The 14005-nt window shown below is 69.9% G+C and overlaps 1 protein-coding gene across 4 annotated transcripts; it reads right to left on the bottom strand.

The window, feature by feature from the left end:
• Nucleotides 1-3625: 3625 nt before the first annotated feature.
• UCKL1 (uridine-cytidine kinase 1 like 1) lies at nt 3626-12802 on the bottom strand. Of its 4 annotated transcripts, none has more exons than XM_045833169.1 (15): nt 12664-12802; nt 8661-8848; nt 8457-8563; nt 8179-8349; nt 8028-8099; nt 7064-7253; nt 6911-6972; nt 6481-6497; nt 4918-5016; nt 4742-4835; nt 4596-4658; nt 4373-4495; nt 4170-4277; nt 3933-4089; nt 3626-3855 (listed from the first exon to the last, which is right to left on the bottom strand). In XM_045833169.1, the coding sequence occupies exons 1-15, from the start codon at nt 12774-12776 to the stop codon at nt 3776-3778; spliced, it is 1644 nt and encodes a 547-aa protein (XP_045689125.1). In that variant the 5' UTR covers nt 12777-12802; the 3' UTR covers nt 3626-3775. The 4 variants fall into 4 exon arrangements, with proteins under 4 accessions (XP_045689125.1, XP_045689124.1, XP_045689128.1 ...); XM_045833168.1 differs by lacking the exon at nt 6481-6497 and adding an exon at nt 5485-5504; XM_045833172.1 differs by lacking the exon at nt 12664-12802 and adding an exon at nt 10294-10648.
• Between the last annotated feature and the right edge of the window lie 1203 nt (nt 12803-14005).

Here is a 14005-nt window from a genome sequence, read left to right as displayed (position 1 = left end):
ACCCCCAGCGCCCGGGATCCGGCCCGTGGGCACCGTGGTCGGTGGTCACCAACGCAGGGTGGGCGCTGGCTGCCTTGCTGGCTCCAGTGGCCTCAGCTGCCCACGGCCACTGGCTGCTCCTGCCCCCGCCCCCGCCCTTGGCGTCCTCGGGCGTGTTTCCTTACTGTGATTCTCCGTGGTTGTCTCAGTATTTCCCGTTTTCCCTGCGGGACCCTCACCGGGAACCGCAAGGAACCCATGCCTCCGCCCTCCCGAGACCCTGTGCTCCTGGCGGGCGTTACTGCGGGCAGGGGGACCTCCGGAGTCCTCCCCGCGACCCTCCGGCCAGGAGCGCTGCAGGCAAACCAGGTCACCTCTAGAGCCTGCGGGCAGGCGTCACTGCCTTCCTTGTTCGCGTGGGCGGGGCCTGCCGGGAGCCCCACCCCCTGCATTCCCGGGACCTGGCGGAGGGTTCTTGGTCCGCTGGCTCCACCCACTGATCTGAGTGCCTGATCTTGTCCTTGCGCCCGCGCCAGGACCCGAGGCTCCCTGGACCTGACCCCGAGGTGAGGGGCCCCTGGGGATGCTTTGGGCCGGGACCCGGACCTAGGAGTCGCCTGAATCCGCCCCCAGGCCCGTGTCAGACTTCCTCTTGGGCAGCGTCACCATTTGAAATAGTTTATTCCAGGAGCTGGAGGGGACAGCCGGAAAGTGTCGGTCACACACATGGGGACAGGCAGGGCCCTGGGACCCGGAGTGCCAAGGCCACGCAAGGACTTGCTCTTGCTCAGTAACCACAGCAGGACACGGGGACGGGGGCAACGGCTCCTCGGGGCGTGGGGGAGGGTCACCGGTGTCATCTGATTGCGCTTGCGAGTGCGTAGGAAACAGCGCTGCCCCAAACCTGGGCGCCCCCACCAGCACGTGCGGCAGCGCGCTGTCGGCCCCCAGCCAGGAGCGCAGGGCCCCGGGTCACCGCAGGCAGACCCCGCTGCCCCGTCAGGTCCTGGTTTGGGGGCTGCCCCCTCCCTGCCCAGCCCCGAGTCCCGGAGGAGTGGAGCCCCTGCTTCAGAGGGACCTGCTGCTCCTGCTGGTCCCACCCTGAAACAGACCCTGCTGGGCACCCCCAGTTCAGCTGCGGACTCCCCCAAACTCCGGGCCTTGGGAGCACCTGGTGCCCCGACCGTGGGACCGAGGCCCCTGTCCGTGCAGATGTGCCGTCCTCCCGCTGCACTGGCCGCAGACACCTAAGCCAGCTGGGACCGAGGTGCCCGGAGATTGGCGTGACCAGAGCTGGAGCCGGCCCCAAGCCTAGCCACGTGGCACAGAGTGGTTCTGGCCCCCGGCTCGAAGCCGATAGGTGAGCAGAGGCATCCAGGGGTCCTTGCCTGGAGTGTTGGCCCCGAAGTGGGCACCGCTCCCAGCCCAGTCCCCCCTTGGGCCCCGTCTCGTGATAGCCACAGAACGGGTCCTCACACGCGAACTGCCACGTTCTCGCCCTTCTAACCCTGCACAGCCAGATCCGCCTGCTGCCCCTGCCCCTCGCAGTCCTGTGCACCCTCCCCTCCTGCTATCCCCAGCCTCCCTCCCCTCGGCTGGGCGTCAGAGCGCCTGACGCCCCCAGCCCCGGGCCTGGCCTGGGGACCGGTGCAGGGTCCTCCCCCTGGACTCCCCTGAGGCTCTTGGGCTGCATCAGGCCTGGGGCCCAGGAGTCCCTGTGCCACGCGGGATGCTTCTAGACTCCCGGGGTACCCGCTGAGGCTCCACAAGGCCCTGCTGGGCCCACGCGTCCTGCCCAAGTCAGCATGTCGACCCGACCCTCTGTGCCTCTAATGTCGGACCGGACCCCGCTGGCCCTGAAGGGGTGCCCCAGGCTTCTTCCCGCTGTGACAGCCGCCGATGGGGAAGGGGCAGCGCCTCGTGGGCTGACGAACCTGAGATTGACCCCGCAGACACCATTCTCAGGTCGGGCAGTCCTGGAGGCACGGCCCGGCACGGTGGCAGCGCCCTCACAGCGGGCGTCTCCTCAGGGAGCCTCACCCCACGTGTGCTAGGGGCTTCTGGACAAGGGCAGGGACTGGCTGCTTGGCGGCTCCCAGCCGATGGCCCCCTCCCAGGCTGTGCGGTCCCCTCCTCCCTCCTCCAGGTGAGAGGGCCAACGCCCCGCTGCAGGGCCACCTGGCCCCCAACCCCTGGCCGGCCCATTGAAGGGTTGCCTGGGTGGGTTCGCCCGTCCCCGGGGTCGCCCCCGAGTCTTCCGCTCACACTGGACCCTCCAGATGTGTCCAGCAGCCGTTCCCAGGACAGCCCTGGACCTTGGATCCTGGGGCTGGGAGGCTCCCAGGGGCCAGAGGAAGTGCTGTCCTCCCACCGGTCCCCAGAGACACCCCCCCCCCCCGTGGCTGTTCAGCAGGTGACCCACTTCCACCACCTCACAGGCCCGGCAGGAAACAGGCCCAAGCGGAGCCCTGGCCTGTGGCCTGGCCTCCCTCGGCGGCTCCTGCAGAGGCTGCACCCCTCCCCCAGGGTGGGGGCCGCGGGCCCTCTCCTCCCGAGGGCCCACACATGCACGCGTGTCCCGGACATGCTCTGCTGACGTGTGGTGTGGGCACAGGCATGTGGGGTTTCCTTTCTGGGAGCTGGTCAGACCTTCGCTAGACTTCGGGGGGGCCCTTCTAGGAATGACCTGCCTCTGCCCGGCTACTCTAGATCGGGTCACCCCAGCCCTCACCTGGGAAGACGGGGCTGGATGGACAGCGCGGCATCTTCCCCACCTCGTGGCCCAGCCGCTCCTCCCGAGAGCCCGTCCGGGTCCCCTGCAGCAGCAGGGGCACCAGTGCGGGAGGGAGGGGGCCCGAGGTGGGGGGTGGGGGTGGGGTGGCCAGGCACTCACCGCGCTGGGAGCAGCCTCTCCACTGACAGCCGGCGCTGGTCCTAGTCCCTGGAGCCTGGCCACCCCTGGGACCAGCCTCCTGCTTTTATCTGCCCGCCTTTGGCCTGGCCCCCACCCAGCGACTTCCTGTCCCCGCCCCACCTCGAGCTTTTCCATGACAAGGCCTTCGTGGGGGGTGGGGGAGCCAAGACCAGGAGGACAGGAAAGAAGAGGCCAGAGCACAGCTGGAGGGAGTGGACGGGTGACCGGGGTGCCCGACACCCACCTGCAGCAGCCCAGACATCTTCCTGTATGGCCACATCCCCCGGCCCAGGCAGGCCTGCCGGACTGGCCTGGAGGGGCCAGAGAGGCTGGTCCCCGCCCCAGGGTCCAGGGGCGGTGAAGGCAGGCCGGAGTGGGTTTCGGGCCTTGCAGGGCACAGTGGGCCCACGAGGCCCTGGCCGCCTCGCCGGTACCTGGGGCTCTGCCAGTGGAGACACCGCGGATGGCTCCCTCCGACGGCCGCCCACACACCCACTTCCTCCTGCCCCTCGGAGTAGGAACATGTGGGGGTGGGGCTCCCCGCCAGGCCGGCTCTGCCCTCTCCTAAGCGGGGCACCGAGCCTCACAGGACAGCCTACGCTGTGTGGGCGGGGGGAGGCGGCCAGACCTAGATGCAGCCGCGGAGGAGTCCCTGGACTCTGGCTCCGTGCGGGGGCCCGACAGCTGGCCGCCCTGGAGCCACTCCCAAGCCCTCGGGTTATCAGTCAGAACTTCGTTTTTCCTAAAACTTTATTTTATAAAATACGTAGAATAGGGTATACCAGAGACACCGTTAAACTAGAACAAGTCTGTCCTCTGCAAGCGTGGGCCAGGAGGCAGGAGGGCGGGTGGGCACACGGGTGGGAAGGACTGGGCGGCGGGCTAGCCCACGGACGCCGCTTCCTCCTCGTCGCTGCCGTCGGGGACAGCATCCGTCCCAAAGTAGCGGTCGCCGAAGTTCCCTGGAGAAAGAAGCAGGCCCTTGTGGCGGGGGCTCGGCAGGCCCGGCCCGCCCCGCCCCCAGCCCAGACAGCCGCACCGATGCCCGGGATGATGCGGAACAGGTCGTTCACGCGCTTGTCCACCGCCGTGGTGATGATCCTCACGCGCGGGAACGCGTAGGCCACCGAGTGCACGCCCATCTCCGCCATGAGCAGCGACAGCAGGAAGATCTTGTCCTCGGGCACATCATGGTCCTGCCGGAAGGGCCCAGGGGCAAGATGGAGACTCCAGCCCTCGCCCCGCCCCGCCCCGCCGCCCCCCCGGGGCCACTCACCAGGAGCACGCGCACTGCCATCATGGCCGCGGCGCCCGTGGACACGGTGCAATCCATGAGGATCACGTGGTCGTCGCTGATGTCCTTGGGCAGCCGCAGGTAGTGGAGCTGCGGGCGGACGGCCGAGCGTCAGCGCCACGTCAGCACCGCCCGCAGCCCAGGGTCGCGTCCCCGGGGCCCCCCCCCGCACCCCCCCCCCGCACCTCCGGCTCCCCCGTGAGCTGGTTGGTCTGGATGAGGATGGTGCCGATGCGCACGTCCTTGCACACGGCCCGCAGCGCCGGCTCCATGGTCTCACCCGCCCGCAGGATGGACACTCCGGTGATCTGCGGGGGCGGGGGCCGGGGGCCGGGGACCGGGGGCGGGCTGAGCTGCACCCTGCCCTCCGCCCCACCCCCGGGCGCCCCAGGCACACCCGCGCCCTACCTGCTTCCCCGCATAGCACTTGCCCGCATAGTCCTGCCCCTGCGGGGTCTGCACCACGCAGTCCTGCGGCCGAGAGGTAGGGGGCGCTGGTGAGCACGAGGGGCTGGTCTCCCCCGCCCCCACCCGCCGCAGGGCAGCCCCACAACCTGGAAGGGCAGGAAGGACAGCGCGTGCTCGATGAGCAGCCGCATCAGCCTCTTGGAGTAGAAGATGAACTCATCCCGGCTGGTCTCCTTGTCCCTGCGGCCCGGGCGGGGGCGGGATGGGGGCGCTTCAGCAACAGGGGCCGCCCGGCCCCAACCCGCCCCAACCGCGGGCTCACCTGATGATGGTGTGCATGCCCCGCACCTGCGGCGTGCTCTTGAGGACACTCAGCGTCTGCGGCAGCGGGTGGCACTGGTGCGCCGAGGCCAGCGCGGCCCTGGGGACACAGCGGGCGGGACTGGAGGAGCCTCTCGCCCCGAGTGAGCCCCCTCCCGCTGCGCACACTGTGGGGGGGTGCTCACTGTGCTGGGTGGGAGCCGCCCGTCCCTGTGGCCCCACTGGAAGTAGGGTGCCTCGCCCCACACCCCGCCCCCTCAAGGGCTAGGCAAAGATTAAAGGGCACAGTGGAAAGAAGGCGGAGCAGCTGACCGTTAGGCGGGAAGCAGGCTGCGGAAGAGCCGCAGAGGCGGGGCCAGGCAGAGCGAGGGGGGCTCGGGACCCCTGTACCCCCGGGGACAGCCAGCTTTGGGGCAGCCCTGACCCTGCCCCCCAGGTGACGTTCAGCCCCTCGGGGGAGGGACGAGGCTGCCCGGTGCCTGGAGGGCGAGGGGCCGGAGGCGGGCGGGCGGCCGGGCAGCCCCAGCACAGCGCAGCCGGCACCGCAACCAGCGCACTCGGTGCTCACATATCCCAGCGCAGCTTCCTCTGCTCGCCGGGCGGAGAGGCGGTGAGCGGGTCGGGGAGGGGACAGGGCAGGACGCCCCGGGGTTCACGGGAAAGGAAGAGAACAGAGAGGGCCGCTCAGCGGGGCCGGGGTCCCGCACCAGCCCACCAGCTAGGGAGGAGCAGAGGCGCCGGTGGTGGCGGGAGGGGCCGGGCGGCAGGAAGACCCCGGGAGGGTGTGAGCACCGGGACCTCCTCTGCGGGCCCACCCCCGCGACACTTCCTGGTGCGGGGGCGGTGCGGCCCCAGCCACCACTTCCTGGGCTGACCAGGGAAGGCAGAGCGCAGGCAGCCGCGTTAGGGGCTTTCTCCAGTTTGAAGCCTGGGAACGCTTTCTTCAGGGCAGAGGCTGGCGGTGGCCCTGACAGGGGTGGGGTGGGATGGGGTGGGGGGGGTGGGCTCCGGGTGGGCACCAGCGGCCCTGCCACGCACACAGCGCAGCTCCACAGAAAGCCCAGGCAGCGGCCGGGCCCCCCGTGCTGCCCACCGTGAAGGGCAGGGCTCCCCGTGGCTCTGTCTGAGCACTGCCCCAGGGGGGAGGGCCAGAGGGTGGGGCCGCTGGGCACCACCCCAGGGCTGTCCAGACCCGTCCCCCCCCATCGGGCACAGGTGCTCCCCCAGCCCTCAGGCTGCGGGGGCCTGGACCCCCGTGGTCACCGCCCTGGTGGGCAGGCAGTGCTGGCTCTGGGAGGCTAGGCCTCTGGGGCTGGGAAGGGGCCTCCAGAGTGGCCTGGCCACCCCCCAGGTCAGGGCTCAGGGTGACCGTAGGCAAGTCCCTTAACCTCTCTCTGTGCCTTTGTTTCCTCGCCCCCCGGAAAGGGAGGCAGAAGCAGTGGGGGCCCGTTCCCCTCGGGGCCGGGAGCAGGGCTGTGTTGGGGGTGGGGTGGGAGGAGAGCTCTGGCCCCAGCACCGCGGGTGCTGGCAGCACCGTCTGCGCGGACAGGCGTGGGGCGCTTACCTGACGCTGAGCTCACGCTGCGGCGGCACCGCGGGGGACAAGGGGACAGGGAGGCGGGTCACCGAGGGTGGTCTGTCCCTCGAAGCCACCGGACCGCACAGCCCCCGCCGCTGTGCACCCCCCCCGGCCACACCCCCCCCCCCCGGGAGCGGACAGGTCACAGCACCGTGAAGGGACGGCCCTCCGTGACTGCCAGCTGACCACAGGCAGGCAGCCCCCCAGGCCTCCAGCCCGGGACGCGTGTGGCCTCAGGTCGGGGCGCTCTGGAGGGGGGCCCGGCACCGAGACCCAGCAGCCCCCCCACAGGGCGGAAGGCACAGACCAGGCCTGGGGCACCCGAGCCCGTCTCAGGGCCCAGGCGGCCTGGGCACAGGAAGCACACCGGGGCCTCGGGGGCGGGCGTGGGGCACGCACGGGGACGCTTGCTCACCTCTTCCAGCTGGCTGTGCACGTGCTGGACAATCAGGTCGATGGCCACCGCGTTCCCACTCCCTGGGGGGAAGGGCAGGGGGTGACGCCCGCCGGAGGGTCGCTGGAGCCACAGCCCCCCACGGCCCCCACCCTGGCCCCCTGGCCCGCGCACCTCGGGGCACCACGATGTCCGCCAGGCGCATGGTGGGCTGGATGTACTGGTCGAAGGCCGGCTTGACGAACTTGTTGTACTGCTTGATGACGCCCACGATGTCGCGGCCGCGCTCGCTGATGTCCCGGCGCAGCCGCCGCACCAGGCGGATGTCGGAGTCTGTGTCCACGAAGATCTTCATGTCCAGGAGCTGCGGCGAGCGGGCCACTGAGCACGCCGGCCCCGCTGGGCCGAGGGCCAGGCTGGGGGTCCGGGAGGCCGAGGCTGCTGTGGGCCTGCTCTCCCGGGCAGCCCACTCCCCCGCTGACGCGCTCAGCCTGGGGCCTGGGCTTGGTGAGTCTGGGGTCTGTCCCCACACTCAGCACGTGGCAGGTGGCCCCTGCAGGGGCTGTGAAGGGGGCTACAGGGGGCAGTGGGTTCCCAGGGCCTGAGCCTCAGCAGGGGCAGGACGAGGGGTCACCGAGGTGTGGTGGCCCGTGGCCAGGTGGGTGGGCAAGGCCGTGCCATGCGTCCAGGGGGCAGGGGTGCCCTGTGTGGACATGCAGTCACAGGGAATCACCTGGGCAGCACACACGTGAGCCGCCAGCCCCACCCCAAGGTCACACTGACCTTAGCAAAGGTGTGGACCCCCGGGGACACGCAAGAACCCCGACCGACGGCCACAGGGCGTGCAGGTGTGGACAGAGGGCTCGGGAGGTGTGGCCGCCAGGGGATGTCAGTGTCCTGGCGGGTCAGGCCTGCCTGGCCTGCTCAACCCCACGTCCCCCACCCCTCCCGGGAGCGGGCATGCTCTCGAGGGGCCACCCACTGGGACAGGTGGCCACGCCCTCGGGGGCGGGGGAGTGGCCGGGGCCTGCCAGGAGGGGTGGACAGTCTACAGCCAGGGCTGCGGGCGGGCGGGCGGGCGGGCAGGCACCGGGCAGGGCGGGCGTCCCCCAGGGAGGCGGCCCGAGCCCGTCCTCACCTCCAGCAGCGCCTTGTCCGCAAAGGCCATGATGCCCTCGAAGATGATGACGTTGGCCCCGTAGAGCGTCTTCTGCGGAGGGAAGGGGCCTGTGCTCGTGCCGGCGCCTGCGCCCGAGGGCCCCGCCGCCCGCGCCCGCCGGCCCGCCTACCCAGTCTTTCTTGCGGCTGTGGGTGGTGAAGTCGTACACGGGCACTTGGACGCTCTTGCCCTGCTTCAGCTTCTGCAGGGTGGACACGATGAGGTCGAAGTCGAAGGCGTCGGGGTGGTCGAAGTTGTAGTTGTTGCGGGCGGCCTGCTCCTGCTGCTGCCGGGTGAGCACCTGCGGGGGCGGGGGGCGGGGGAGCAGGCTGGGTGCCGTCGCCGGGGCCACTGAGGGGCGGGGGCCGCCGGCGCGGGGACGGCGGGGTGCGGGGACGGGCCCCTCACCTTGTAGAAGGAGTCCATGGACAGCAGGACCACCCAGGGCACGTCCAGGGCCTCGATGATCATCCTGGCCACGGTGGTCTTCCCGGAGGCGCTGCCGCCACCCAGGCCTGCAGGCAGCGAGCCGGTGGGCTCACACCAGGACGTGGGGGGTGCAGAGGGCGGGAGGGAACTGGGGGGCTGGGGGGCGGCGGGCGGGCGGCTCACCGATGGCGAAGGCCTCCTTGGACTGGGCCCCGTGCTCGTTGTACCAGGGCGGCCGCCCCGCCGTGTAGATGGTGCGCTTGCTGGTGCGCAGCAGCGGCGGCTCCGACTTGCACTGGCTGGTGGTGCGCTTCCGGGGCGAGCGCCCAGCGCCCACGGGCGGGAGCAGCCGGTCCAAGGCCTCAGCATTGCTGCCGGGTGTGTGTGTGGGGGGGGGGGGCGTGCTCGCCTCAGCCGGCCGTGCCTGTGACGCGCCCCCCCCAGGCCCACGGGCACGGCCAGGGCAGCACACCAAACCCGCCAGCTGCCCCCCACCCACGGGCTTGCAGCCTCGGCCGCCGTTCACGCGAGTTCCCGGGCACGGCAAACCTCCAGGGGAGTGCGGGGGAGTGCCGTCCACGCCGAGGACGGTTTGTGGACGGACGCAGGAGGGGGACCTGGGCCAGGAGACCCATGCGGAGGACCCTGCAAACTCCAGGGGGGAGGGAGGAGGCCCTGCAGGGTGGACACTCAGTCTGGGGAAAGCAGACCGAGTCTGGCCAGGCTGCCCAGACTCCTGGGGCCGACCTGCTGCCCTCTTTGTCGCCAGCACCCCGGAGGGTCTGCAACTGCCGGCCTGAGGCCTGAAGCCCGACAGGGTGGCCTCGGGGCGACCCCGGGTGGCTCGGGGCCCCTCGACACCCACTCGGGAGCGGGCCGAGGCGGACGCGGTCTCGGCTGGTGCCCTGGACGCAGGTCGGTGGTCAGTGGGGGAAGCAAACGCTCACGCTAAGGGTTTGGGCAGAAACCGGCCGGCAGGCGTGGCCCCTCACGCCCTTGGGGAAGCGGGTGAGAACTGGGCGCGTGTGCGGGAGGAAGCTGGGAGCAGGCGCACCGGGACCGCCCTGGGCAGAGGTCGGGGGCGAGGGGCCTGTCCGGCCCCACAGCGCCCTGGAGCCCCCGAGGACCCCTGGCTCACACCGCTTCCGCCCTCCCCTCTCGTCCCAGGCGGCAGGCCCTCCAGCGGGAGCCTCCAGGTCCCTCCCGTGACAGCGCCCGGCCCCTGAGGAAATGACGGTCACCATCAAGGACGGCCGTGGGCCGCTGCTGCCAGCGCCGGGGGCGGGCAGCTTCCCGGGAGGGGGCAGTGGGCCGGGGGGACGGCGCTGGGCGTCGACCCGCCTGGGCTCACGGGGGCCTGAGAGGTGCTGCGCTGGGCGGGCAGCCGGGCCCAGCCCGTCGGCCTCATCCAAAGCCCAAGCCCGTCTCCCTGGGAGCCAGGACACGGCCTCCCCCTCCCCACAACCTCCAGGTGAGCCCCACTCCCTTGGCACAAGTGGGACCGGCTTGCAGGTGGGAAACTGCACGGGAGACCCCGCCTCCCTGGTCCCAGATGGACAGGGGCCCCGGCTACAACGGCAAATAATTTCAGCCCCAAGATCAGGTCCCCAGTGACGGACCCCTGCGGTGAACAGCAGCCCTCCCTCCCCCCACAGAACCAGGGCCTGAGGGTGGTGGGCCTGCCCCCCCAGCACCTGCCTGACCCGGCTGTTTCCTGAAGCGCACGGCACGCAGAGCACAGCAGCGGGAACCTGCCTCCTCCCGGCGAAGGCAGGTCTCTCCCCCGCAGCTGTGGGACAGCAGGCCGGCCACTCACCTGCCCTCCACTCCAAGAGCCCAGCAGCCCGGGATCCTGGGGGGAGCTGGGGGGCTGCTCATGACTGGGGCTTGGGGGGTGAGGGTCCGAGGTGTTTGCAGGGGCACCAGCGCAGGGCCTTAGGCCCACAGTGGCCTTCCACGGCAGCTCAGCAGGCACCCGAACTGTCCCTCCATGGGGGACTCACCGCCGGCCCCCGACACCGAGGTCACAGGCATAAGCGGATCACCCGCATGCGGGCTGTGCACTCGCCGATATTAATAGCACTGACCCCGCTGGAGAGCAGGCCAGCCACGGGTGTGAACTGCTTTCTGCTGCGTGGGCTGGCATACTGCCGCCCCGGGCTTGCTGCTGCGACCCCTGTGCACCCACCCCAACAGCCTGCAGAGAGCTCCAGACCCCTGGCCTGCCTGGGACCGCAGAGCTAGCTGCCCTCAGGGTCACAGGGGAATCTGAGGTGTGTCTGGGCCGAGCTGAGCTGAACTCCCAGGGCTGAGCGGGGCGTCCCACCCCTGTCCCCAAGGTGCCTCCTAGAGGCATAAACAAACCTGAAACTCTACCCTCCGGAGCTGCTGGAAATAGCTGCGGGCCCCGCCCCTCCACAGCCAGACTCCAGCAAGTCCCCCAAGGCCACCCAGTGCTCATTCCCAGGGTGGGGGGTGCAGAGCCACTGCCCAGCCTGGCGGCAGGAGGAAGACAGGCTCAGAAAGGGTGGCCAGCTGAAGGGTCCACTCGCAAGTCTGCACAGGGGTGTCCGTGCACAGGCCCCAGACTCCTCCCTGCAGTCCGTCCACCGGACGTCAGCCTGCCGGCTCTCTTCCCGACTCCGCACTGGGGCTGGCAGAGCCTTCAGGGGGAGACGGCCACACGGGGTGCGCACGTCGGAAGGGGGACTCTCCTGGCTGCCTGGGTAACACAGGTGTGTCTGCAGCCCACCACAGGTGCCTGGCGGCAGGACTGACCTGTTGGTCTCTGCCCACAGGAGCTCCCCTCCTGGCACCCCTGCCCCCCTAGCCTGGGCAGATGGGCAGGGGCTGAGCCACTTCAGAGACCCAGTCCTGCTTCGGGCAGGGCCTCCACACCCGCCTGGCAACCCGTGTGGGGCGAGGGAAGCCTGCTGTTTGCAAGGGAAGGGGGAGTGGGAGGAGGTGCCGGGGGAAGGCAGGAGCTGGACCACCTGGGCCAGGCAGCAGGCGTCCGGCTCAGGGACAGAGGTTTCAGCTGAAGCCCCGACTCCACTGGACCCAACTGGGAGACAGCCTGAGGTGCGCAGGGATGCCTGGCCACCGCTGGAGCCCCGTCGGGGGCAGTGCAGGGCCTGTGGGGCGAGCGAGCACTCAAGGGGCAGTGCAGGGGAGTCCTTGGCACCGGCACTGGGGACAGTGGTGAGCAGACGCAGCAACAGGGCAGACCCCTGGGTCTCCGGAGCAGAGCCCTGCTGTCCACTGTGCCTGCAGGCCCGGGCCCTCTCCTCTGTGCACAGGGCAGGGCCCGGGCAGTGGCTGCTGCCCGCCCGCATCTCTGGGGACTTATCTGGCCTGGCCTCTCCGATCCCAGGCTGACCCAAAGGTTCTTTGGGACCAGCAGGTGTCGCTGACTCGGGGCCTGTTAGACCCTGTCCCCCAGCACCAGACTCTGCTCATAGGGAGGGTGTTAGCCCAGGACACCGGATGCTCCTTCATAGCCTGGGCAGCCTCTTCCCGCCCGGAACTCCTGCCGGCCAGCTGTCCCTGCACCGCATCCTTCCTTCCTCTCCCAGCTACACTCGGACGGTCCTGGAGGAGCCCAGGCCCGGCCATCCCTGACTTCCCCAGGGGACAACGAGGACTCGGCCTCCCTGCTCTGCCACGCCTCTGGCGGCGCTGGCTCCAGAGGCACGGAATTGAGCCCGTTTCCTCTCGCCCACTGGTCTCCCCAACCAGGGTGGTAGGCGGCTCCTCCCCCAGTGCATCCCGACAACGTCCCCTCTTGCAAAGCCCGCCACCGCAGCCTGGAGGGTGCGCCCCTCCAGGTGGAACAGAGGGGCCATGCACCACCCCTAGAATCACGACCCCTGACCTCTCGGTGGGGCGGGGGCAGACTCCAGCACAGACTGCCCGCCTCCGGGCATCAGGCACACACACACTGAGGCCCCGGTGCCCGCGGCCCCGTCCACTCGGGACGGAAACCAAAGCCAACCTCGGGAGGCAGAACGCGCTCCGCCCGCCCGGCCCCGGCCCGCCGGGGACAGCCCTGCGCGACCAGGGCACCAGTGTGCCGGGCCGCAACCCTGCAGCGCCCACGGAGGACGGGCTGGGGCGGGGCCGCCCCTCCCACCGCGGCCGCGAGGGGCGTGCGCGACCCCGGCCCACCCTCGGCCGCCACGCCTACCGGTCTTCGCCGGCGGCCTCGCTCTTCGCCACCGGCCGATCGGTCCCGTCTCCCGCCATCGGGGGTGCCGGAGGTTTGCGGGGGGCATCGGTGGAGGTCGGGGGCGCCGCCATGGAGCTCCGAGGTCTCGGGGCTGAGCGAGTGGGCGGGGCGGGCCGCACGAGCCGCCGGGAGCTGTAGTTCGGGGCTCTGCCCTGCACGCCCGCCGGCGCGCTGCGAGGACTACAGGCCCCACAAGGCCTTGCGGCTGGGCATCCCCGCAATCAGTAGGACCGTGGGGCCGCGGCTGGGTTTCGTCCGCCCGGGGAAGGACCCCCACCCCGCGTATTGCCACAAACTTAGCCGCACACAACCCCTGGAAAAAAGGCAATAAACATTTATTCGATACAGTCTTTTTTAATACATACAGTTGATGGCCCGCCCCCGTGCCACTCGGACCTAGGGGCGGGGACGAGGACCGGGGACAGATGGTCACAAGGCGGGCTGGGCCCGAGCTTACCGTCAAAACATCTTGCAAATAAACACTTTGTAGATAGAATATATATGTATATTTATGGTTACAAGTGATAGCTGGAGCCTCTCTTTCAAAATGCACTTATGTACGGAGAACTGGCATTTAAAAAACGAAACCAAGAAACCCGAAGTACAAGACTTTGTGTGGCTGTCAGGCCAGAGGTGCAGGCCGGCCCCCTGGAACACCCCCACCCCCCGAGCTCCAGGACAAGCCTCCTGAGGCCTGCAGAACGAGGACCCACGGGGACAGCCCTGCCCTCCGTGGGTCAGGGTGCACCGGTTCTTTCCCTTCTGAACCAGAGGAAAGGGGCGGGGGGGGGGCCTATGGCTGGGAGGGCCACTGGTCACACCAGGAGACACCCTCATCTGCCTCTGCACAAGCAAATAAAGTGCTTCCTACTCCTGTGTGAAGTGTGAGCCCCTTGAGCCAGCCCCTTCCTGTTCCCAGGGCAAGGTGGGTGGGCTGGGCCAGAGGTAGGTCTTCAGAAGGGGACTCAGCACTGCGTCCAGGCTCGGGCTCGGGGCTCAGGCAGGGTCCACGCCCACCCAGCCCAGGAGTCTGCCACTCCCGTCCCTCACTGAAGGTGTCAGTCAGGGCCTGCAGACCAGCCTGCCGCTGCCGCTCACAGGGAAGCAGGGGGGGAGGAAGGGGGAGGCGGGTCCAACCCAACAGTCCGATTTGGCAGCAGCCCCACACCCACTTTAAAGACAAAGAAGGGGTTAAAGTGCTAAACATCAAGTTATCCAGGACCCCGCCTCCTCCCACGCCAGGGACCATCTGTGGACTTTGGAGGGTGACCTGGAAGTACCTCCCAGTGAAGTCTAGCCC

The sequence above is a fragment of the Phyllostomus hastatus genome, unplaced genomic scaffold, assembly GCF_019186645.2.
Source record: "Phyllostomus hastatus isolate PE091 unplaced genomic scaffold, TTU_PhHast_1.1 phas_contig_17, whole genome shotgun sequence".
Classification (NCBI taxonomy): Eukaryota; Metazoa; Chordata; class Mammalia; order Chiroptera; family Phyllostomidae; genus Phyllostomus; species Phyllostomus hastatus.
Note: the sequence above shows the minus strand (reverse complement) of the source record. Positions and strands in the feature narration are given on the sequence as shown.

Coding starts and splice junctions, on each gene's coding strand:
- UCKL1 (XM_045833168.1), bottom strand. CDS start 12,776: ATGGCGGCGCCCCCGACCTCCACCGATGCCCCCCGCAAACCTCCGGCA. Junction 8,350..8,456: donor CCATGGACTCCTTCTACAAG/GTGAGGGGCCCG, acceptor CCGCCCCCGCAG/GTGCTCACCCGGCAGCAGCA. Junction 8,100..8,178: donor ACAGCCGCAAGAAAGACTGG/GTAGGCGGGCCG, acceptor TTCCCTCCGCAG/AAGACGCTCTACGGGGCCAA.